Consider the following 26007-nt stretch of genomic DNA (forward strand, 5'->3'; position numbering starts at 1 on the left):
CAGTTCCCAAAAATACTTTATTTTGACAATATAACCATTATTACATCATCTAAAAATACAGATATACAATACTATAATTTTCTTTTTTTTTTTTAAAAAGTTCACAATAATTTTTCTCATTTACAAAGGGAACATCCACAATGTCCAAACTAAAAGGCATTATGAGCAACTGTATAACAGAAGGTGAAAGATCAGCATTGTTAGGAATCAGATTGTCCGAGCTGTCTGATAAACCCATGGCTTGGTTCAGCTGCGTTTCTTCCAAATACAGCCCCAAAAAACAAAAATACAGCTGCTCCTTCATTACTGCAGTTATCCCTTTCAAACAAGGTGATCCAGGCAAAAAACTGATCGCCAACAAAGCCTACACAACAGGCAGCATCTGTCGCCCTGCCCGCTGTCTCCTTACTGTCCAATGTTCATGGTGACAGAGCATTTTCTTCTGAAAAATGTACACTAAATGATTAACTAAAAGCCTGTCACACACAGAATATCTTTCATAGCAAGGTCTGAAACGACTACACATGGCCCCTTACTATAACTCAGATTATAAACAGCTCACAGATGAAATTTTATGTACTAAAGTGCTTTTAGACTTGCCTGTAAAATTGTTCCTGTTTAGGGAGAGGGCTCTCTGTGCTGCTCCCCCTTTTATAAAATTTAACTCAGATGCCGGTCTCTGTTGTGTAATGTGGAAGCCCAATTACTATGGAGTGTAAACAGGAGGACAATGGGCAAGGTGGTGTATGTTGTCCTCATTTGTACAATTTGTGTTTATTTAACATGAACATGCAGCATCAAACCAACAGCAGATGCTTAGATCCACATATTTGTGGATCTATAAATGTGGTCAGTTCCCCGAAAGGTATGCTGTTTACACCAACAGTGACTTTACATTAATGGGTGGGAAAACAAAAAAAAACATGTTGAGAGAAATGTAATCGTCATAAATATTTCTTTTTTATAAAGAAGGAACGACACAGTGGAGCTTCAACATGCCACTAGGTTAACTGTGCTGCAGGAAAGTAGGGGTTGGGAGAACAGCAATTACTGAAGTGGGAGCTCAGTTGCTTTCCAAACAGGGAGGAAGATAAAGGGAAAAACAACATGTTTTTAAAAAGCTGCATCCCAAACACAACCATACAACCCCCACCCAAACTCTGAATTTTTCTCTCAGGACATTCAGTCTTCCTAATACTGTGCCTTCTGGATTCTTACTCCTTGCTTGATTCAATTGGATTAGACCAAGACTGGATACAAATCATCACAAGAGGAACTAGATACTGAATCCGTCTCATTTTAAAAACTGTACTTTTAGCTACACCTTAGCGATACCAACAGATCTGTATGAGGAGGTAGAACGTACTTCCCAACATTCACAAACACTAGATGCGAGAGGACTAAGAAAATACATGGCTAAAATAATCTTGGAATAATAGTGGCCAATGAGTTACATAGCAAAACCAGTTCCCATCCAAACTTCTTGAGATTGTGGTCACTCTATGCAAAGATGGGTTGATGTTGGCTGACTATGTGTCAATATCTCCGTCTCCCAGAACTATTTTTGCCCATTAATGTCCATGTTGAAGCTGGCTACTGTATTTTCCTTTACAACTCTCCTAGCATGCAGTACTAATATCTACCATAGGCATTAGATAGGGAACCTGATCCCAGGTTTTGCCTAGACAATAGGTCAGATTGGTTCACTGTGGCATTCTCCCTCACCGTGGAAAGCACCTCAGCTCCACAAGTCTTGCCACTCCTTAACTGGCCAGCATACATTTTTCTACCATAGATAACGGTGAAGTAGGATGTTGTATAGATTTTATCGGTGATAAGTTTTCAAACATGGTCTATCAGTTCAAGAATATTTACAGCAGCGATTAACAATCTAAAATGAGAATCACAGCATTGATGATCTTATCAGTTAAACAGCACTTGTAAAAACATTAAAAATTCAGGAATGAGAAATAGCTATTTCACCCATCCAAGCTCATTCCTCTAGGCCATTAGCACTCCATAATGGAATCGAATTGTATTTTAAATAACTCCAATGTTTTTCTTTCCATTACCCTGCTTGTAGATTATTCCAAACATTTATCATTGTTTGAGTAGAAGTTCTTCTCGATACCTGTTGTTTACTTCTCATTTCCATTTATGGCCTCCTACTTCTTTGGCGTATTGTCATACATTAAATAATCTGTACCTTATGTAGATCATTTAGTATTTAAATGCTTCAGAGTCTATTATTAACCACTTTCTTTCTAACCCTCAAGTATTATTTCTTTCTCATTGTGGCTAGGCTCCTTCATACTTGGGATCAAGTTGTCTTTCTCTTCTCGGTAGAGTTCCAAATCATCTTTTGCGGTACGGTGACCAAAACTGAAAACAACAGTGTGATCTGACTGGTGCATTGCAAACAAACTGAGGAGTGGAGCTATCAGCAAGTGGGTGCAACATGAGGCTGATATCAGTGGGCTCTGGGGCCCATCACCAACAGCTGACAGACCTGAGCCACACAGATTCACTATAAAAACATTCTAATTTACACAAATAACCTGCAGGCTCCGTATTAAACAGGTCAGTGCTAGCACAATACATTTCTGATCTTGTATCGCACAAGTGGTCAGGTAAACAGGACTTACTGCCAGTTCACTTCTCATTCACCTCCAGTTCGGAGAAACTCTTTCTGTATTGAACACCCTGTGCAGTGCTCAGAATTCCACCCACGTCTCTTTGGAGTCAAAGTAGCTCCAAGTTTACCTGCCTGACGGCAGAAGATCAAAACCAAGTCCACCCTCTGTGGCAGTCTTGATAATCTGATGCCTGAACCAGGCTAGGTCTGCAGCACTCCAGTGCACTGTTAGTGATTGACCAGCTGGGATCTGAGGGATAGACCAGTCACTGGCAACTGAGATTCAGCCCACTCAGCTTCATTAAACCAATTGCTTAATGGGTAGAGTGGTCCCAGCCAGATAAGCAGTGGGGAGCTTACCAATGCTTCTACATGATAAGCTGCATGGTTTTCGCTGGTTACATTCTAGCCGTACCCCTGCACACAGTTGGGAGTCCCACAGCCTCAGGTCTGCCAACCTGTACCAAAGCTCTCTGAACCTAGGCAAGTAGAGTGTGTCCCTATAGGATAAGAATTTGCACTCCATGTGAAGCAAACAGGAATTGCACAGGTGTAGGTTTCTCAGGAGCTCAGTTCTGAGATTCTTAGACAAGCTTACCAGGTTTCCACATGTGTAAGACACTCGGCTGACCAGAAACAAAACCACTAGAAGTGGCAGGTCATGTCCAATTGTCCTACAAATTTATAATTCAACTGTAGGAGGCATGTGAAGCATCACCCCTGAACTTGGATCTATAATGCTCAATCCTGGAACATCTACAAACATGTGCTCCTGCAAATTCAGGATCTCTGAATTCGAGATACATATTGTTTAAGCCTTGAAGTTTGGTCGAATATTGGTTATGCCAGCCACACTGAGTCCCTGTTTATTCACCATGGCAAGACTGACTTCATATTATTCTTCAAGAAAAAAACTGGTATAGGTTTTATTTTGGTTTAAAATCTTCCTTCAATACTGAACAGGCTGAAGCAGTCTTAAAAATATTCAAATGTATATATATTAAAAAAGACACGTGGTATAAAGAGTACATACCAACAGCAGTGGTTTAAAATAAAATATCCCATTCTTTAGTTGTGGCCCTATAAGTTACAAGCTCCAACTTCAGTGAGATATTTTCCAGAGTCTACAACTCTGCCTTATAATCCTTTCAATGGATAGTCCTTTATGAAAGTATCACAATGCTTCTATAAATCACAATATTGCACGATAAAATGGACATTCCCATTTTTCTTAAAACATATTTTTTGTCAAAGTATAAAGGTTTTTCTTACTATCACATTCATATATATTATTTTGCATATCACAAAACTGTGCACCCCACTTAATATCACCAAATCCCTGTTAATACCAACCTTAGAGAGACTGTCATTTCCTTTCTTAAAGCAGTTTTGGTCTCGGGTAACACCAAATCCCAGTCAACAGTTGCCACCGTGTGGTCACTTGCTACGCTCCACGTGCGTTCTACACAACTGCAACTGATACACAAATCTGATGTCTTCCTGGGACCAGGGACAGCAGTGGTTACAATGGTAAATGCTATCTTTAGTATCCAGTGAATTACAACATTTTTTTCCCTTTGGCAGCTGTGTGCATCCCAGTTTTACTGTACTGGTATCTCTAGGGCCTAAGGGAGCAGGAATTTGGAGTAATCAAGTTGCTAAAGCCAATGTTTATTGCTGTAGTTTCAATATGGTGACTTCAAAAAAGGTTTGATAATTTCCACAATGGCTCCCTGTTCTCTAACTTCAACAAGAACCCATGTACATTTTCACATATCATTCCCATTTATTAATGGCATGCTCAGGCCTCACCAAGTTGACCTTGGAATGGATCTCTAACCTCTTGACTCAGGAACTATCGTGGACTGAACGATACATCCCAGCTTAGTCAGCTGCAGACGCCTTCAATGTCCAACAGAGGTTCATTTACCTGGAAATGAAATGTCAAAATCCTCAACTGGTTTTCATTAAACCAGTCATAGGAGTGAAATAAAACAAAGCCTCCCACCCCAGCCACAAATTACGGAAGGTTAAATAAAATTGCAACAACGTGAAGATACAAGAACAAAAAGCGCAATGTGGAGGCAAGTGAGCAGGGAGTAGCTTCACTTCTTTTTCCTTTCCTGGGTACATCGTGGACAGAACCTGTACACAAACAAGAACGGAGAAGTAAACAGGCAGTCTTCACCATGTGCCTCGCAATGTTATTCCTTGAATTCCTCAACATCTTCCTTCCCCATCCCCTAAATTGAGTTATTGTCATTCACATCTACAAAGCCTGCCCTGAGGAAAGGGTGGCTAAAGGTGTACAACAGCTGAATCAGTGCGAACAGTTACACTTTGCTATTGCTTTAGTGTAAATTAACCTGTAGACGTTTAGAGCTCGGACCACAGCTACCACCACTTCTAATACCAGCTACAAACCAAGCACCTTCTGCCTCCAGGATCATTCTTCCTTGTGGCCAGAAATTCAATGTCCACTGATCATTTTAATCTTTTGTCAGAGACCTTGCTTTTCCCAAGTAGAATTGTACAATACTTGTGCTGGCTAGCCGTACTTACCATTTCCCTTTTGGTTTTGTTGCGAGGTCCACGCAAGCAAAGTGAAACCACTCAATTGGGCACTATCGGTAACAAAGCAGAAAAAAGATTAATCCCATTGACAAAATATCAGAACAACTGGCATATTTCTACACAAACCAGAATAACTATTTCAAGTCTCTGTCTCAACTTGCTCATACAGCAGAACCCACAGGTAACAGTTTTGAGTTGCAGTTTGGTTACAGATGTTAAGATCCTGGATTTAACTGAGAATGTATCACAGCATCTACTTAAAGCACATTGATAGCAACCAGATGCAGCTGGTTAGGTGCTTGGCAGCCAGGTAGAGGAGAGACTGGAAATCACCTCGCAGCACACGGTTATATCTACTGTTGAGAGCAGCACATGCACAAGGCTCTAGAACCAGATCCCTTGTTCACCCACTTGATTGGAGATAGATGCATTAAAAATGGAGGCAGGAGAAGGGGTATGAGGGGTTTCTGCAAGAAAAACTGGGCTGTAACACCATTAATTTACAAAGGTTCCAGCCACTCCCTCCACCCAAACCTTGTACAGAAAGAGTCTCCAACAGCAGATGATGGAACTTTCAAACCAAGTAGTGATTTTTCAAACTAACACCAAAGGTTCTCAGAATATGGAGTTACTTTGTATGTGACCCTTGTAGTTGCTGAACGCACAGGCAGACATGGATTTCTCATAGCCTAATGCATGCTCCAAAAACTCTAGTTCAGCAAGTTAGTTACTCTGCATTTAAACCTCTATGCATAAAGAACAAAGTACCAACCACTCTTTACCCAGCTCTAATTATTAATAGGAATGGTATTTAAAACAGTATTGGCAACAGAAAATAAAACTAAAACACTAGAAATATTCCCCCACAATTCGGCCAATCCAAATCCTAAGTACTTACATCTGGGTTATCACAGCCAATCATTTCTCCGTAAGAAACCTGGTGACACAGACAGTAGGTGGGTTCGTTGGGGTCAACTGGCATGTCCAACACATCAGATGGGTGCATTTTCAAAATGGAGTCAGAATATTCAGACCTAAAGAAGGAGGAACAAAATTATCACACGTCTTAAATAGTTAAATAAGTTGGTTTGAATTGATGTTTTTCTTAATATGTCTGATACAAATTTGAGGTCTGACTAAATAGTCTCTTAAGTTCAGCGTCATTGGTCACTCCTGTAACGAACCCCACATCCCCTACAATCTGGTTAGTACCGTTACTACCCAAAATCTAGCTAAATGATCGGATGGCCCACGACCTGTAACAATAAGACCCCTCATTATGTGTACTGGATACTGTGATCTTACAGATGTTGCCACGTACATTTCTCAGGTGGACTGATGAGCACTTTATTCATAAGCTAATTGTAAACCAAAAAACTGGTTTATTTTAAGCAAAATACATAAATGAACAGAATGCCACTTTAACAGCAAGATTTATGGATTTCCTATCGCTCCTAATATCAAAAATAATAAATTATGCAAACCTTGACGTGAGCTTAACTCACTTTACACATTAATACTGAAACAACAGGCACTGTCTTAGAATGCGGGATCACTGTGCCTCTCTCTAACTATTCCAGACACAAACCTCCTGCAGACTGCTTTAGTCCTCCTACAGAGAGGGGAAGCCAACAGCCTAATGTCTGGTTCTTCCTCAGCTTGTGGATTGGCTTACTGAGCTGCTAATCAAAACTACTAGCTCAAATAAGGAACTCCACCCCCAGCTTCCTGCTGTTCTCAATGAATTAAATCAATCCAACATTATAGAAAGAAAGAAAGACTTGTATTTATATAGCGCCTTTCACAACCTCAGGACGTCCCAAAGCACTTTACAGCCAATCAAGTACTTTTGAAGTGTAGTCACTGTTGTAATGTAGGAAACCTCTCTGGAATGTGTTAACGACGCCACTCATTGTCTCAAACTGATACGGTATTTTGAGTATACACAATTCTGTTAGCTACTTCATCTAGTACACCAGTAAAGGTGCTACTTGGCATCCTGAACAATGTGTTCATGGAGTGAACTCCTTGTAAACCAAATTAAAACACATAGCAACACTAATATAAAGTTGCCCAAAACAACCTCTCAGGCAAATAGGTAAAGATTTTGAAATGTGACAGTGTGATAGACAATATTATACTTCAATTCGTCACCTCAAGTTGCTTCCATCACAAACAGCACCTGTTCACGTGACACACACCTCTCTACCATTCATTATTCTGTTCATCCCATTCCTCATTAAAAGTATTGGTATCTCTACCAAACCGGTACCAGACTCAAATTCTTGCTGACAGGAGTAAAAACCTGTTAATGCAACTGTTCCCTTTAGAGAGGACAATGGGCCTGCTGAGTACTTTCCACATTTGTGACTTTTATTTCAGATTGCCAGGATTGTTTTTTTTTTAATAGTTATTTGTCCTCACTGGCAGGAACGGGTTATGGGATCAAGTCTTTTTTTTTTAAAACTTAGGGCTGACAACTACGTGCCCCACTGACACTCAGTGTCCACCTTTACTCAGCCTGTTATCCCCAAGCATTGCACTTCCATTTCTGGCTGTTTTTAAAGACGACATGGCTACCACTTGTTCAACGTCTTTCAACAGCCATCTCTAAGGTCTCTCACCCGGCACATGGTAGAACAAGATGACAACTCACTAAAGTAATTTGGCTGGTGGCTGGCAACAGAGACACATGGAGTATCCCTATACTAAGGAATAATTTCTTGATAGTGTACAGATAAGGCAAAAAACAGCTATTTGAGTTATGCATGAGGACGAGAAACAGTTCCGTAAAAGTGTTCATCATGGGGTTATCTTAAGAGGTTGGATAAAGTAGCTCACCATATAACTCATTCTGTCCTATCCGTGCATGTTCAAATTAGATGCACGACTGTCGTTGAGAAGCTTATGAATAGTACCACACAGATTAATTATAAAATCAGCAAATCAACCTTGAAGCTCATGGTCACTCCCACCACAAATTCTTCCTTTTTGTCTCTTCACCCACACAGCTTAACGGGAGGTGTGTATGTGAGGAGAGTAAGTTCAATGTAAGAAGTCTCCCATCAATGCAATGGGGAAAGGACTTACATAAAAATCTGCTGCCTTGTTGAAGATATTCAGCTGTTGTCTACTCAGCTATCAATCACCTTTTCTGGCTCAGATAAAGAAAGACTTGCATTTATATAACACCTTTCATGACTTCAAGATGTCCCAAAGCGCTTTACAGACAGTGAAGTACTTTTTGAAGTGGAGTCACATAATGCAGCAAACATTACAACAGTGTAAGAAAGATGTCTTGAGCTCAGCACCCAGGCTGGTCCCAAGTGCCAATGTTCTGATTTCTCAGTGGAATTGCTCACTTAAGCAGCTCTCCTGTGTAAGGAGACACCCACAGGGAGAAACTAAATGTTCAAAAGATAAAGTACATCCCTCATAGGGTGTTTTTTTTAATATGAATGATGTACATCCTCCAATTGCAAGAGTTACTCAATGGTATTTTGATGGCAGAGACTTTGGGTAGTATTGCACATTGCATTCTGCTACTGTGTCTTATACAATTCCATGTCATACATTGCTGCTCTAATTCATTCTGACCCACAGAAAGGCCAAGCCAAATCCTCAAGTCCAAAAACAAGCATTTGTTCAAGGTCTGAGAGAATGCTCAGGGGAGAGTGGGGTGTGTCGAAGATGCATATCATTCAAAGAATGAAGACAATCCCACAAGGTAGGTGATCATCTATAAGCTCCATGCCCCACAGGCGACTAACCAAGCAGCATCAAGAAACCCCAACCAACAGGACTTTCACCAGATGATCACCAGACAATGTATGTGGGTTACTACAGATGTTATTGACCAGAACTCAAGTTAGTGATGCCCAGAAAGAGGCTGTAGAATAGGCGGAATGGCCTTTGATTGAACCACTAGGTTCCCCCACCACCGACCTCCCCCCCCCCACCCCCCCCCAGAGAGATGATCAGTAGAGAATGCAGTGCTCCACCCATTTCACTATCTGCTACTTGCACACTGACTTGTCCCAACTGCCTAGCCTTTCAATGGGATTTTGTCAAATCTATGTAAGTACACAGACTTCGAAGCATGTCCACATAATGAAAACATTGCTCTAGCTTCAATTTATACACAAGATTATCAAAATGGAAAATTATAATTTCCGATCCTAAGTGAAACAGAGAGGACTCTAGATAGAAACCCACAGTGCACCCTGGACTTGTGTCTAAAGTGGTCTCTCAATTTAATTTAAGATAGGAAATCTAATTCTGTTTTTATCTCCCTGCGCCAACAGAATGGCATCTCAAACATTGCTGATCAATTTCTCAAGTTTTTAAGTTCACTAATCCTGTGCACAGAAATCAGAGCCATTAGCAGCACCAGTTCCCATGATGGAAACACAAGGTCACACATTCAAAATGGTTCGAACAGAGAATACATTAACTTGTGAAAACCAAACTGAGGTCCAAGTTAGCCAATAGTGACCAAAACAGAAAATGCTGTCAATACATAGTATCTGTAAAGAAAAAGGATTCAGATGAAGTACACACCAAAAACATATTTTCTTGTTACTGACTGGCCTGCTGTATATTTCCAGCATTTTCTGTTTTTATTTCAGCCTTCCAGTGTTTGCAGTTTTTCCTTTTCATTTTACTGTGTAACTATGCCTGCAGGAAGCAAAGTACCAAGGGGTGTGCCCTAATGGATTTGATGAAAGACCACAGTAATTTCAACAAGTGCACAAATACAGATACAGTTTAACCTAGATGGAGATATTCAAAGATGGGAGTAACACTACATGAGATGGAGCCCACAGATTTGGTAGAGCCCCAATGGACAATTTTTTCAATTTGGCTTCATACCCCCTTTGAAAAGAACTTGTGTAAATTAAGTAAGGTGGCAACTGTAAAAGGTGGATCTCGGTCCAACAACTGATCTGCTCGATAGTCAGGCTATCAACCAGAAATTGGCCTGACAGTTGAGAGAAGAAATCTTATCTACGGGTAGAGAAAGTGGGCAGTGCTTGACATTAGGATGTCTGGGAAATGAGGCTTGCAGCAACGGTAAGGTGCCACCAAAATCACTTCAACTGTTTTCCCTCCAACCTTTTGGGATCAGTAGAAACAGGACTGGTTGGGCTGAATGGCCTGTTTCTGTGCCGTATATCCTATGTAGAGACCTGTGTCAAAGAGGTGGTCAATATATCCCTTATCTTTGAGCAGACTGATGCGACCTGGTGACCAGCAGTGAGACAAACAGCTTTCATCTCCAGGTACTCCTTTTCGTGTGGTTTCGTACTCCTCACTCATGAGGGTGTACTGTCAAATGGCTGAAAGGTTTGGCTACTGTGCTATCTACCCCAGCCAAGCTTTGAGCTGAGCGGAGTGCATCACCCCATTGTTCAGCCACCAACAGCAAGCAGGACTGATTCTTGATAGAGGGACTGGGAATAGGTACTGCCTTGTTTGTACACAGCTAATTCTTAATTTTTAGCTTTTGCCTGTTAAGTAAGTTTCTGTTAGAAGGCTGGAAAAGTCAGTTTTGTTGACCGGACAGAGACTTTAGCTAACAAGCATTCAGCTACAAGCTTTCTTAACCTTAGCTGTTCTCCTTGGGATTAACTCCTTCAAGAACACATCTGCGCAAGGCAAGTGATAACTCATCCAGTTGAATGACTTGATTGACAACTCAGTCAAGATAAAGCCTTCATAAGATTTATGGGTTAGGCCTACTTGTTAAAACTGAAATTCATTAATAACGGGATGAGGTAATCCTTTGATAACAAGCGGGTTCTCACGTAGTCAAAGTGAAAGAAAGGTATAAAAAGAGGGCTATTAGAATAGATACTTCAGAATTCAACAAGGCTTGGCCAGCCGATCCCCTAGAGCTCGAGAATTGTAACATGTGAATTATCGGAAGTGCAATCTTAAGTATATGTGTAATTATTAATAATAGTCATCATTGTATGCTTAATTCCTATGAAAGCTAATGCGTACTTTTGAACCCTATTATCATGTGGAATAACTTATAAACTTATAAGCAAGAACATTAATTCCCTAACAGTATAGCTCCACTGTCACATCATATAATCAAAGATTTGCCCTACATCAGTGCCGGGAAATATTCCAGGCCCAGCTGCAACACCCATAACTTCAGTTGGTTGTTATTAAAAACCTACCTCTTTGACCAAGCTTTTGCTCATCTGTCCTGATATCTCCTTTTGTGGCTTATCAAAATTTTTTATTGATATCGCTCGTGAAGTGCCTTGGGATGTTTTGCTACGTTAAAGGCACCATATAAATGCAAGTTGTAGTAGTAGCAGTTATGCCAAGCAGATATGCTGTATTTCACTTACATCGAGCCCATGCATCCTGAAGATCTGCCCCCCACCAAGAGGGATGTGTCTGGTTATCAGCTGGGGAGAAGATGGCGTAGGGGATCTCCTGAGGAGGACACTGCACTCCTAGGCCCATCACCTGAAAGCCAGAGCTTCAGCTTGGTTGATCCACACTGGCTGAGATAACTGAGACCATTGCCAAAGCAGGATCAACTGAAGAGACCTCACTGAATAGACATGCATTGGGGAACCAAAAATGGCTGCCAGTTCAGATGAGGGCCCGTAAGTAATACATTTCCAAGATATGGGGATACTACATTCTGAAGGATTGTAAATCAGTTTGGGGACAGGAAAACGTTGGCACTGAAACACAAACGTGAAGTTAGCTCCAATCGAGCACCGAGGGAGGAGCCGGCCGTGTTTTAAAAGGAGTGAGAGAGAATTGCCAGTCAGTGCAGAGCACCGAGGGAGGAGCTGGCTAGCACAAACACCAGAGGATTCTTGGAATTCTGATAGCGACGTCAGCAGTGACGTCACGGCGAGCATGGAGGAGGAGCAGCTCTGAGGGCGTGTAAATCGGGTGAGTAAACAGTAAGTAATTTGTTTTTTTAACAAAAGTAGTCTACCTAAATTTAATTCAGGCTATCGATAAACAAATAAATAAAAAAGACTCGAGATAGCAGGGCAGGCTACGTGATCATATAACTAGGGCTGTAGAGAGGGCTTTAAACTAACTAGTGGGGGGGAGGTTCCGAGAGAGCAAATAATAAAAATGACAACAGAGAAGGTCATAGACTTAGGTAGCAGTGGGGAAATTAAAAACCAGAGCGTGTCAGGAGGGGGCAGAAGGTATGGAGTAAAAGGTAAAGTAATAAAAAGGGCAAAAGCAGGAACTAAGTGTCACAAAACATATTTGAAAGTTCTCTATCTGAATGCACGTAGCATTCGTAACAAAATAGACGAGTTAATGGCACAAATAACTACATATGGGTATGATCTTGTGGCCATTACAGAAACATGGCTGCAGGGTGACAATGCCTGGGAATTAAACATACCAGGTTATTTAACGGGCAGGAAGGAAGGGGAGGTGGGGTGGCTATGTTAATAAAGGAAGGAATCACTGTAATACAGAGAAATGATATTGGGTCAAAAGATCAGGATAATGAAACAGTTTGGGTGGAGATAAGGAATAATAAGGGGAAAAAAACACTAGTGGGCGTAGTCTATAGGCCTCCGAACAGTTGCAACTCTGTTGGACGGAGTATCAATCAGGAAATAGTTGAGGCTTGTAATAAGGGAACATCTATAATTATGGGGGATTTTAACTATCGTATTAATTGGACAAATCAAATTGGGCAGGGCTGCCTTGGGGATGAGTTCATTGAGTGTATTAGGGATGGGTTTCTTGAGCAGTATGTAACTGAACCGACCGGGGGCAAGCAACCTTAGATCTGGTCCTGTGTAACGAGACAGGATTAATTAAAAATGTCCTAGTAAAGGATCCCCTTGGAATGAGTGACCATAACATGGTTGAATTCCATATTCAATTAGAGGGGGAGAAGGTTGGATCTCAAACAAGCGTGCTAAGCTTGAATAAAGGAGACTATGAAGGTATGAGAGCAGAATTGAGTGGCGTGGATTGGGAAAATAGATTAAAGGGTAAGACGATAAATGATCAGTGGTGTACATTTAAGGAGTTATTTTACAACTGCCAAAAAATATATATTCCACTGAGAAGAAAAGGGTATAAAAGAAAAGACAGCCATCCGTGGCTAAGTAAAGAAATTAAGGATAGTATTCGACTAAAAACAAGGGCATATAAGGTAGCCAAATCTAGTGGGAGGATAGAAGATTGGGAAAACTTTAAAAGGCAGCAAAAAATAACAAAAAGATTGATTAAGGGAAGATAGATTATGAAAGTAAATTAGCAAAAAATATAAAAACAGATAGTAAGAGTTTTTATAGTTACATAAAAAGAAAAAGGGTGGCTAAAGTAAATGTTGGTCCCTTAGAGGATGAGACCGGGAAATTAATGGTGGGAAATATGGAGATGGCAAAAACACTGAATGAATATTTTGTATCAGTCTTTACAGTAGAAGACACTAAGAATATCCCAACACTGGACAAACAGGGGGCTAAAGGGGGAGAGGAGCTAAACACGATCAAAATCACTAAGGAAGTGCTACTCGGTAAAATAATGGGACTAAAGGCAGATAAATCACCTGGACCTGATGGCTTACATCCTAGGGTCTTGAGGGAAGTGGCGGTAGGGATTGTGGATGCATTGGTAATAATTTTCCAAAACTCCCTGGACTCAGCAAAGGTCCCGGCAGACTGGAAAACTGCTAATGTAACACCCTTATTTAAAAAGGGCAGTAGACAGAAGGCTGGAAACTAACATCTGTGGTATGTAAAATTTTGGAGTCCATTATTAAGGAGACAGTAACAGGACATTTGGATAATCATAATTTAATAGGACAAAGTCAGCATGGTTTTATGAAGGGGAAGTCATGTTTGACAAATTTGCTGGAGTTCTTTGAGGAAGTAACATATAGGGTGGATAAAGGGGAACCAGTGGACGTAGTGTATTTAGACTTCCAAAAGGCATTTGACAAGGTGCCACACAAAAGATTATTGCTTAAGATAAAAAATCACAGGATTGGGGGTAATATTCTGGCATGGATAGAGGATTGGCTATCTAACAGAAGGCAGAGAGTTGGGATAAATGGTTCATTCTCAGACTGGCAATCAGTAACTAGTGGTGTTCCGCAAGGGTCAGTGCTGGGTCCCCAACTCTTTACAATCTATATTAACGATTTGGAGGAGGGGACCGAGTGTAACATATCAAAGTTTGCAGATGATACTAAGATGGGAGGGAAAGTAGTGAGTGAGGAGGTCATAAAAAACCTGCAAGGGGACATAGACAGGCTAAGTAAGTGGGCAGAGATTTGGCAGATGGATTACAATACTGGAAAGTGTGAGGTTATGCACTTTGGCAGGAAAAATCGTAGAGCAAGTTATTATCTTAATGGCAAGAAACTGGAAAGTACTGAAGTACAAAGGGATCTGGGGGTCCTGGTGCACGAAACTCAAAAGGTTAGTATGCAGGTGCAGCAAGTGATTAAGAAGGCCAATGGAATGTTGGCTTTCATTGCTAGGGGGATAGAATATAAAAATAGGGAGGTATTGCTTCAGTTGTACAAGGTATTGGTGAAACCGCACCTGGAATACTGCATACAGTTTTGGTGTCCATACTTAAGACATACTTGCTCTCGAGTCAGTACAAAGAAGGTTCACTCGGTTAATCCCGGGGATGAGGGGATGGGCATATGAGGACAGGTTGAGTAGATTGGGACTCTACTCATTGGAGTTCAGAAGAATGAGAGGCGATCTTATTGAAACATATAAGATTGTGAAGGGGTTGGATCGGGTGGATGCGGGGAGGATGTTCCCGATGATGGGTGAAACTAGAACTAGGGGGCATAGTCTTAGAATAAGGGGCTGCTCTTTCAAAACTGAGATGAGGAGGAACTACTTCACTCAGAGGGTGGTAGGTTCGTGGAATATGCTGCCCCAAAAAGCTGTAGAAGCTACATCATTACATAAATTTAAAACAGAAATAGACAGTTTCCTAGAAGTAAAGGGAGTTAAGGGTTACGGGGAGCGGGCAGGAATTTGGACATGAGTCTAGGTTCGGATCGGACATGGCCCTGTGGGTAGTGGAGCGGGCCCAGGGGCCGTGTAGCCTGATCCTGCTCCTATTTCGTGTGTCTAATTCTGTTAGATTCAGGAGATGGTTCTGTGATAGTAGATTGGCGGTTAGGATCAGATCAGCCATGATCTTATTGAATGGCGGAGCAGACTCGAGGGGCCGATTGGCCTACTCCTGCTCCTATTTATGTTCTTATGTGTCGAGACTGCAGTAGGCTATGCGTTGGGACTGCAGTATGTGGGAGTTTGTGGACAGCGAGGCTGACCCGGATTCCCATATATGCAGGAAATGTCTCTGCCTTCAGTCACTCCGGCTCAGAGTCATTGAGTTGGAGTGCGAGTTAGAGACACTCCAAAACATAAGGGAGAGGGAGGAATTTCTGGATAGCTTTATTCAGAGCACAGTCACACCCCAGAGGAAAGTACAGGAAGGGGAGAGTGTGACCATCAGGGAGCCAGGCAGCGGAGACTTAGGAGAGGTTGAGAAGGGGGTCCTGCAGATACTGATTAGGGCTTCCCCCCTCCTACATGCTGGCTGAAGGATGAGTAAACTCCAGTCTTACATCAAAACATTAAGCAAACACACCCAGCACGTGGCTTCCCAGAACAAATCCACACCTGGACTAACTCCTTAGGATTGTGGAGAATATAAAATGATGATTCTCCCCTCTTACAAGCCAGTCCTTTTCTACAGCATGTTGGAGGAGGGGTATATTAGATTCAAATACTCCCCATATATCACAGTGAACTTGTACCTGCTGGGAACTGTGTTGCTATGGAATGAGGGGAAGAGAAGAAATATCAAAATGAAAATCAACTGCACTTTTTAGAACAAGTCAAATATCCACCATACCCTGCTTTCTGCTTCTTCTTTGGTGTATCATCATCAGATGCCCGTCTGCCACGACCCCGAGACCCCCTCTTGTCTTTCTGGCCTCTGCCTTCTAAAAAGGGGGAAGAGAGAAGCAAGTGAAATGTGCAGGTAAGTACGGTATATATGTATATATATTCTGTCCACGGATGTTGCCTGACCTGCTGAGTTTTTCCAGCATTTTCTGTTGTTATTTCGGATTTCCAACATCCGCAGTATTTTGCTATCGTACGGTATATATGTAGCTCTATTTGTCATTCAGTTTTAGCACTTTGAGCTTCAACCCATCTATTTCTCCTGTTGCCAGTGAGATGATTTTGAATTTACTCTTTAGCCTTTTAAGAGAATGGATTTTTTCCATTTTACATGTATAGCAAAGGGAAGGTTCTTCCCTGGACATAGTTTGTTTTTTAAAGCAAGCGTCCAAATAAATTGCATGAGACACAACACTGAATGAGAGGGGGGATGTAGAAGAGAGTATCTGGGAGAAGTTTGCATCAGGATAATTAATTTGAATAACACAACAATTAATAAATCTTTATCAAATCAGTTGCAGCAAGTTCGCACCCTATTAAGAGAGAGATGATAAATGGATACGCTTCTGTGCTACTTAACTTGAGGTCTGCAGTCCAGCTAGCCTCATCTTCATGGTTCAAATGTAAGAAGTCACACAACACCAGGTTATAGTCCAACAGTTTTATTTGAAATCACAAGCTTTCGGAGCGCTGCTCCTTCGTCAGGTGAAGTGTATTTGAAATCACAAGCTTTCGGAGCGCTGCTCCTTCGTCAGGTGAAGTGTATATAGTTCATGGTTCAAGGCTGATATATGGTAGTGAAGAGTAACATCAAAGTAGTATATAGTAGTGAAGAGTAACATCAAAGAAAAAGAGATAAACAAACAAGGCAGATGTTGCATGAGACACGTATCTCTGGTAGCTTCATATTTTTGACATCTGCTTGGAACCTGCGTTCTCAAAAATCAGTGTGTGGCCTTTCAACACCGAGTTAGTTAGCAAACCCAGTTTTTAAAAAATTTAAAAATCCCCCAAAAAGCTGTTGAGGCTAGATAAATTGATAATTTCAAAACTGAGACCGATAGATTTTTGATAGGCATGGGTCTTGAGGGTTACAGAACCAAGGCGGGTCAATGCAGTTAAGGTACAGATCAGCCATGATCTAATTGAATGGCGGAAAAGGCTTGAGGGGCTGAATGGCCTCCTCCTGTTCCTATGCAGGTAATTTTTCACTGAATACCACGGTTCTCCATTTCAGAATTATTTTCTGCATCAAAACAATTAATACCATTACTTACTCTTATTACCTCTCCCTCCTGAGCTGTCATAGTCACTTGATTCCAACTTTTCCTTCAGATCAGCTTCAAACCTGGCCAGTTCAGCATCCAGCCGCCTGATGTGTTTATCAACCTGCCATAAACACACAAATAATTTCTAACACAGCGCAAGACAATTTGAATGTTCACATATTCAGATCTGCATCACTGTGACAATATGCACTGAAAAGCAGCCATAGTCCAAAGAATCTGGGACAGGGAGGTGAGAAATGTCACACTTTTCTACCACTCAGGCTCCCGGCCCAACTGACACTTATGTGCCCCAGATGTACTACATCAGAAGATACTGCCAGTAATGGAAATTAGGGATCATTGAACACACAGCAATATAGTTCCACTTTAAAGTATCAATGCTACTTTAGCAGCTTGAGTAAAATGGCATAGTTTTGAAATTTTATCACCCTTTCAGAATGCAGAACATAATAAACATCATTTTTATTATCTTTCCATGTCACTTCTGCCTCTGAACTATGTCTTCTGTATTGAAAGGGTGATATAATTTCAAAACGGTGCTGGGAGAACAACACATGAAGTAAATGCAGAAAGATGGAGAAGGTTAAATACCTGCTGGTCTATTTTGCAACAGAACAAAGTACAAACATCTCTCGGTCTAGACATAATTTGCAGTATTTCCTCCACCTCAATAACCCAGTCTTCTTGGGATACTGTTCTCCCACTAGACGGTTTGATAGTGTCAGTTTGAGATACTTTCAAATTTTGTATCAACTTAGTGCATCATTTGTGTGTGTGGTTTAGTTCATTAGGATTGCACCCGTGAAAGCTGCATTTTTTTTTGCAGTTTAATGTAATGTCTACCATGACTTGGGAAAATGGCAATAGATAGACCATTGGTATTTCAGAAACATTCCATAGATTATTGGAGCGTTACGCATGCAATGATAAAAAGCCATTGTTCATCAAGCCCATTTCTTCCACAGGCCATGTACAAGCCACCTAATTACACCTTGAGGAAAATTGCTGCACTTTTACCCCAACCCCAAAATGTAATTAATCTTGGATTCCCCTGCAGACTAACAGACCACCCACCATTTCATATGTCTCCATTGCTAGCTGCACTTTATCATCGCTGTATTCTCTGCATTTATTGTAGGCAAGCTGAATCTTCTTCAGATGATCAACCCGTTGATCTGGAGACAGGTTCTTCACGTTTGAGATATATTCAGTTGCCAATTTGTCGATCTCTACTTTTTTATCTGCAAACAGCGGGCAATGCAATTAGACAGGTACAAGTACATAAACAGCACCCTCTACTTTACACGATTTACCACCCCCCCATACCTCTCTCTCCTCCCATTGGTAACTTTACTGCTCTCAAATCCACACGTTTGCCCATCAGAAAATAAGGTGCAACAATGGAATTCTTCATTATCTTTCTTCTTTCTCACCAATTTCCCCTCTCATGAAATGCTGATTCCCTGCTGGGCTACAGTTCCACAGGAAGCAGGCATTATTTAGTACCTCACACATGACTATGATTTACAAGTAAGACAATGCTGGCAGGATAATTGGTCACGGTGAGGCATCACAACTAAGTTCAAGTTCTGTTCATATCCAAACTCCACCTGCGCACTTCCAGTGGTCACTGCGGGATAGCAACCAGGAGCAGAAACTCTGGTTGATTCGCAACCTCCACCCCCACCCCCCAGATGCCAAGGCCCACTGTAATGTCTTTCCACCATGCTGGCTCAGATCATAATGGAATTTTTAAAAGCTACTTAAAGGTATGTGGACAAACTATTTAACCTTACAAGTGCGAAAAAAGCAAGACCTAGAAAACAGACAGAATAAAGTACAGAACAAGAATGCTAAATGCAGTAACTTTCCTCTTTTAAGCAACATAGATACAGAAAGAGCAAAGACCACATAAGTCCTTTAAAAGATAAATTGGATAATAACCACAAAATTCTCCTTTTCCAGCAATGTATCTGCCATTTGTAAATTAGGTGCTTCCACATCCTGTTCCCTTCAATGGATAAAATGGAGCATTTTCTCCGAGCTTGGGGAAAAAATGGCCTTTGATGAAGAATTAATGAATTCATTAAAATCAGAACTCTCAATTTGTACCCCACTTCCACAGTATATACCAAAGGCTGAATTTCCTCTGCATTCCCCTCCAATGAGGGACCAGATAAGGCTGCCATTTCTTCTCTTTATGTTCTGTCCACAGAATCACTGACAACAGCCATAAGCATAAATACATAAAATATCATTGTACATCAATGGCATTATTATACACAACTAGTTTCACTACCTCACTGCCCAACATATTCCTGAATACTGAGCCAAAGGAAATATTAGAAGGGGGTGAATAAAAGCTTGGAAAAGAGGTGGATTTTAAGGATGACCTTAATGGAAGAGAGGTTCAGCGAGGGAATTCTAGAGCATAGGGCCTATACGACTAAAGGCATGGCACAAACATAGAAAGAGCCATATGCTTATTTACTAATGATATCTGAAAATATTTTTCAAGATCCAATCAAAAAGCAAAACTCACAATCTATGAGTAGATCTCTTACAAATTTATTTCCAAGTTCCCCTCTCCCAGGGCAGCCAGACCCAGCCTCTTCCTCATGAAGCCAGAAATCAGATTCCAACCCCAGTTCCCTTGCAGCAGTACTGCCAAATTGCAGGACCCACCACCACTGCTCGCAAACCCCAGGACCCCCACCTCAATACTGTCAAACCCGACACCCCCCCCCCCCCCCACCCATAGTGCCGCAAAACCAAGGGCTACAATACCTCAGGACACCCACTGCTACCAAGCCTGGGACCACAGCGGAGTCCTCCCAAACCCCAGGGGCTACCCTTGTGCTGTTAAACCCTAGCACCAATCCCCAGAGTATCAAACTGCAGCATCTCCCCCAGTGCTGCTAAATCAAATGGTAAATATTTCCATTTTGGTACATCTTACCTACCATCTTGTTGGGTTTTAAAAGAGATAAAATTTGAATACATAGTAAATAATCATCAAGACCAATTTATAGTTTTCACGGTAAGACAGCCAGAATTTCTCAAAAGACTGCTAGAAATCCACAATACCAAATGGCATAATACCATTATCCCAAGTCACTATGGGGGTTCCACTAGTATGTTATTAAAAACATTTCTGGTATGTTTTGTCCACCACACCGCACCTTTGTGCATCAACTCTTGTGCAGCAAACCTTAGTATATGCAAAATTCTTGCAGCTGATTCGACTCAAATCTTTCAGTTATAAAACAGCATAAAATCACAACTAAAGGGCTATGCAAGTCAAATTCAAGGAAATCAGATGGATAAACTTCCAATGAGGAACTATGAAGGGTATATTAAAACAACAAACCAAGAATGAGAAGTCAGCAAGACCTAACAATTAAAAAAATAGGGGAAACTAATCAAATCACTCAAAAGATTTTTGGGAAGTCCTTTTGGTCACCAATTTGGTTTGTTCAATAAGTTGAGTACTTAATAATGGAAAATGGTTTTTAACACAATAAGAACAAAATACTTAACTTACAAGAATGATTAGTCTTATCTATGCAACACCATTTACCTTTGTGAAAATGCCTGTAACAATGTTTCTTGTCAGAAGCGTGTGTCTACACGAGAAGCCCAAGCCTTGATTTCATGCTAGTTCTTAGACCCATCATTGTTAGCCTAAGAGACTCAAGCTGGCAGGCTACAACTCCGAAGAGACACCTATACCTAAAACATCTAGAAATGTTTGATTGCCAGTATTCACAGAGCATGCCAGAACTTGCTGTTTGTAAGTGCTAGCCCATCATCTACTCTGGCATAGCAATGGAAAATTACTGAAAATGTAAACCACAAGGATACCATTTTTAGGACAGTGAAAGTAACCAGGCCATTTATATTAAACATCAAAAAAGGGTAAAACATGAATGCCAACATCTTATAAGATAATTGGTGAGTTAAAAAGCACACAGCAGCAGAAGCACTTTGCAGATACACAGGCCGTTAAAGGTGGCAATGCAGTAGGAGGCTATAAAAAGGCAAGTGCAATCCTTGGTATTGTATCTAGAGGCATAGAATACAAAAGCAAGGAGGTAAGTTGAACTTGTACAAGACCAGTTAGATCTGTTAAGAGGACTTCAAGATCATTAAGGGTTATGACAGGGTAAATAGTTTTAGATTGTTTCCATTGGGTCAGAGAGACAGTAATAAGGACATACATTTAAGATAATCACCTAAGTAGACTCCATGAGTACTTTTTAAAAAGGGATTGCATAGTTGCTTGAGAAAGAGGAATAATAAAGGATACGGGAAGCAAGCAGGAAGGAGAGCGGCATTAGACTCGGTGGCATGTACAGAAGAACACCAGAGAAGACTCAATGGGACGACTACGATTCTGTTGGAAAATGCTCCAACGCCCACTGCTTAATTTCTTACTTTAATAAGTTAAAAAAAAGCTTTGCCGGTTACTGTTTGAATTGAAAAGGATATTGGAAAATAATTTCCAGAACTGCCTGGAAAATTAAGTTATGTATGTTAGTAAGAGACCAAACACCAATTGAGGGCTCCAATTAAAAGCTTAGATACATTCACACCTTCATGCCAAACTCTGAAAGCTCACTATGATGTGATCCACTGCTACACTGCACAGCACAATGAAACCCCAAACCCCCAAAGGTTTGACACATATTCCCTAGTCGTGTTGTACGCACCTTCACTTCTCTGGTCCAGGTCTCGCATCAGATGGAAGATCCGCTGAAGCTCACAGGGAAGGTTTTCAATACCTGTCAGAGCAGAGGTGGCTTAAGTTTTCATTTTCACTGCAAGCACATTTCCAAATTAAGCATCTTAACGACTGGTGCAGGAAATGGGTACATTTTGAACTGAACCCTAGGTTTGTAGGTTCTCCACACTGATGATTACATAATCTAAAAATTGTGGGCAGTGGGGAACATAACAGAAGAATGTGCAAAAGTGCAGTCGGGGAATTGCAAGGATCTGCAAAAGTCCATTTTGGGGCTGACAGACAGGAGGATCCTCAAGAGTGCGGGCAGGAGGGAATGGAATGAGAAACTAGACTTGCGCTTATGTCTCAAATCGCTTCACACAATCAATTACTTTTGGAGTGCAGTTATGTAAGCAAAATGAAGAGAGAGTCCACAATAGTGTGGGCAGGGGAGATGCAACAGGGAATCTGCCATAGTGTGGGCTGGAGGAAAGCCAAAGTATGAGCAAAGGGGGAAATGAATGGGGAGGAGCCATTAACTAAAGTGCAGGCTGGGGAAATCCAACAGAACCTGCCAAAGTATGGGAGAAATACAGCAGGAGTGTTTGTGTGTAAGGGGGAATGTAATTGAGAATTTATTAGGAAGGGGGTATTAATGGGAAGTCCACTGGAGGATGGATGGGTCGAAATCTGCAGGGTGTCGGCATGCCAATTGACATTTATTAGCTTTGATTACTAATTTTTGGTCTGTTTTGATTTATTTTGCTCTATAAAAATATGTTTAGGGTTTTATTCCTGTTGCTCTTTGTGTTATAAATACCACATCCAGTTGACAGTTCTGAAAGCAGGGGCAAAACATAAAAAACCTTGCATTTGTATAGCACCTTCGTGCAGCTCTCAAAACACTTCATGTCCAGTGAGCTATTTTGAAGTGTGTTGAATTGTTATGTAAGCATACGTGGCAGCCTGTTGCACACAGCAAGATTTCACAAAACAGCAGTGAGCTGAACGACCAATTCAATGAAAAAGCAGTTAAAATGTAATCATCAGTGTGGAGAATCTGCAAATCAAGAGTTCAATTAAAAATGTGCCCATTTACTGCAACTGTAGTTAAGATGTCAGTGAGCACAAGGGTGATGAGTGAGCGGGATAGAATATGGCCAGCAGAGTGTTGGATCAGCTAAAGTTTATAGAAGGTGGAGGTTTGGAGTCAGGAGAGCATTGGAATAGTTGAGGATCACTCCCCATTAAAACACCTGTATGCACTATTGCGGATCCTTGCCCATTATCACCCCTGCCCGTACTATTGCGAATCCTTGCCCCACATGCCCTCCTGCACGCACTACTACAGATCCTTGCCCCTTATCCCGCCCTGTAATACTATTGCGGATCCTTGCCCCTTATAACCCCTGCCCGCACTGTTCTAGATCATTGCTTGTTACCCCCCGTTGCACATCATTGCCTGTTACCCCACTGCCGACACATCATTGCCTGTTACCCCCCCTGCCCACACTGTTGCACATCATTGCCTGTTAACCACCCCTGCCCGCACTGTTGCACAGCATTTCCTGTTAACCCCGTTGCACATCATTGCCTGTTAACCCCCCTGCCTGCACTGTTGCACAGCATTGCCTGTCGCCCCCCCACTGTTGCACATCCTTGCCTGTTACCCCCCTGCCCGCACTGTTGCCCATCATTGCCTGTTACCCCCCTACCTGCACTATTGCCCATCATTGCCTGTTACCCCCTGCCCGCACTCTTGCACATCATTGCCTATTACCCCCCTACCCGCACTCTTGCACATCATTGCCGCCTATTACCCCCCTGCCCGCACTCTTGCACATCATTGCCTGTTACCCCACTGCCCGCACTGTTGCACATCATTGCCCGTTACCCCCCCGCCTGCACATCATTGCCCGTCACCACCCCCTGTTGCACATCATTGTCCGTTACCCCCCCTCCCCGTTGCACATCATTGCCCGTTACCCCCCCTCCCCGTTACACATCATTGCCCGTTACCCCCCCCTCCCCGTTACACATCATTGCCCGTTACACATCATTGCCCGTTACCCCCCCCTCCCCGTTACACATCATTGCCCGTTACCCCCCCCTCCCCGTTACACATCATTGCCCGTTACCCCCTCCCCCTGTTGCACATCATTGCCCGTTACCCCACCCAGCCAGCACTGTTGCAGACTCCCAGGTGTTTACATACTTGCAGCCTCTTTTTGCGGGGGGGAAAGAGAGGCGGGAGCAGGGCAATCTTTTGCGCATGCGTAGTGCGGGCCTAGGGCGGCCGGAATCTCCTGAACCTTCTCGAAACTTAAAAGTAAAGCCTTGCCACTTGGCCAGGCAGAAGCGCCGGTTTGTGCAGGAAGCACAGAGGAGCCAGTCCCGAGGTGCCGGTGCTGAGCGCCGGTCCGCACGCTCGCCCAGCGGAGCCGCGGCACTGTCGCTTGCCTGCCACCACCCCTCCCTCGCTCGAGTAAGGCCGCCGCAGCACGCAGCTTGCCAAGGCCCGCTCCCCGGGGACCGAGCCAACCGGCTGGCTGAGCCTCGGTGACTGCTGCGATGGCCCGGTGCTGGGCCCGGCGGCCCGCCGCACTCACTGTCCAGGTAATGCTCCAGGTACATCGCGGTCGCCATCTTGTCATCCTTCAGCCCGCTCGCAAGGCGCTGCACCGAGCATGCGCAGCGCTGGCAGGCCCGCTGCTATGGCAACCCCGCCTCATGGTCGACCAACAGGATCGGGCGCCGCTTGTGGCGCAGGCCTGTATTTGTGAAAGAAAGACTTGCATTTCTATAGCGCCTTTCACGACCTCAGGATGTCTCAAAGCGCTTCATAGCCAATGAAGTACTTTTGAAGTGTAGTTACTGTTGTAATGTGGGAAATGCGGCAGCCAATTTGCGCACAGCAAGCTCCCACAAACAGCAATTTGATAATGACCAGATAATCTGTTTTAGTGATGTTGGTTGAGGGATAAATATTGGCCAGGACATCGGGGATAACTCCCCTGCTCTTCAAAATAATGCCGCGGGATCTTTTACGTTCACCTGAGAGAGCAGACGGGGCCTCAGTTTAACGTCTCATCCAAAAGACGGCACCTCTGACAGTGCAGCACTCACTCAGCACTGCACTGGAGTGTCAGCCTAGCTTTATGTGCTCAAGTCCCTGGAGTGGGACTTGAACCCACAACCTTCTGACTCGGAGGCGAGTGTGCCACAGATGACACTGCCAACCCCATAGACTATAGGCTGGGGGCTGGGAGAGGTTTCAAATTAAATAATCATCCAGCATGCTTGTGAGGGAAGAGGTCTAGATGTCAGTAGCCACACTCCGTAAACCCCCTCCACCTGTACCTTCACCTTTGCCTTTGATCAATGTTTTGGTCACCACCCCCCACCATCTTCTATCTCCTTTGGCTCATCAGCATTTTTTGGAAGTGGTTCTGCCCTCTCTACTGAACAGAAGAGAATTAAGATTTCTGGGGGCCCTGGGCACCAAGAACATTTCCCTCCCCTCTCCACCACCATTAGAACCTGCCCCAAGCTGAGCCTCTGCTCTCCGCCACTGGGACTTGGAGGCATTGACGGGCAGCTCCTTGTTCCAGTTGGACGGGGAAGGGGAGGCTGAGCTCTTTGGCTTGTAATAGGCAAGCTGCCTATTTCACATGGCTTGCTGCCCCTGGCAGGGGCCGCAGATTTGGCTTGGCTAGAATTCAGGAGCAGTGCTTTGGGAGTGGCGTGGGAAGAGTGTCAGCTTTAATGGGGGTGGAGAAGGAGTGTCAGCTTCTACTGAGTTGTAGAGTGGGAGGAGGA

The 26007-nt window shown here is 42.7% G+C and overlaps 1 protein-coding gene across 7 annotated transcripts; it reads right to left on the minus strand.

Annotated features, from left to right (window-relative positions):
• ing5a (inhibitor of growth family, member 5a) lies at window positions 1-24920 on the minus strand. 7 transcript variants are annotated; one of them, XR_015078745.1, is made up of 10 exons: window positions 24798-24920; window positions 22175-22246; window positions 18537-18703; window positions 17451-17562; window positions 16121-16211; window positions 6108-6243; window positions 5198-5259; window positions 3989-4135; window positions 1726-1891; window positions 1-442 (listed from the first exon to the last, which is right to left on the minus strand). XR_015078745.1 is itself a non-coding variant. In XM_085990818.1 (9 exons), the coding sequence occupies exons 1-9, from the start codon at window positions 24832-24834 to the stop codon at window positions 406-408; spliced, it is 861 nt and encodes a 286-aa protein (XP_085846944.1). In that variant the 5' UTR covers window positions 24835-24920; the 3' UTR covers window positions 1-405. The 7 variants fall into 7 exon arrangements, 6 of the variants coding, with proteins under 6 accessions (XP_085846944.1, XP_085846942.1, XP_085846948.1 ...); XM_085990818.1 differs by lacking the exon at window positions 1726-1891; XM_085990816.1 differs by having other exon boundaries at window positions 1-1891.
• Between the last annotated feature and the right edge of the window lie 1087 nt (window positions 24921-26007).

Source organism: Somniosus microcephalus, chromosome 6, assembly GCF_052327205.1.
Source record: "Somniosus microcephalus isolate GS21.2 chromosome 6, FLI_Smic_1.0, whole genome shotgun sequence".
Lineage (NCBI taxonomy): Eukaryota > Metazoa > Chordata > Chondrichthyes > Squaliformes > Somniosidae > Somniosus > Somniosus microcephalus.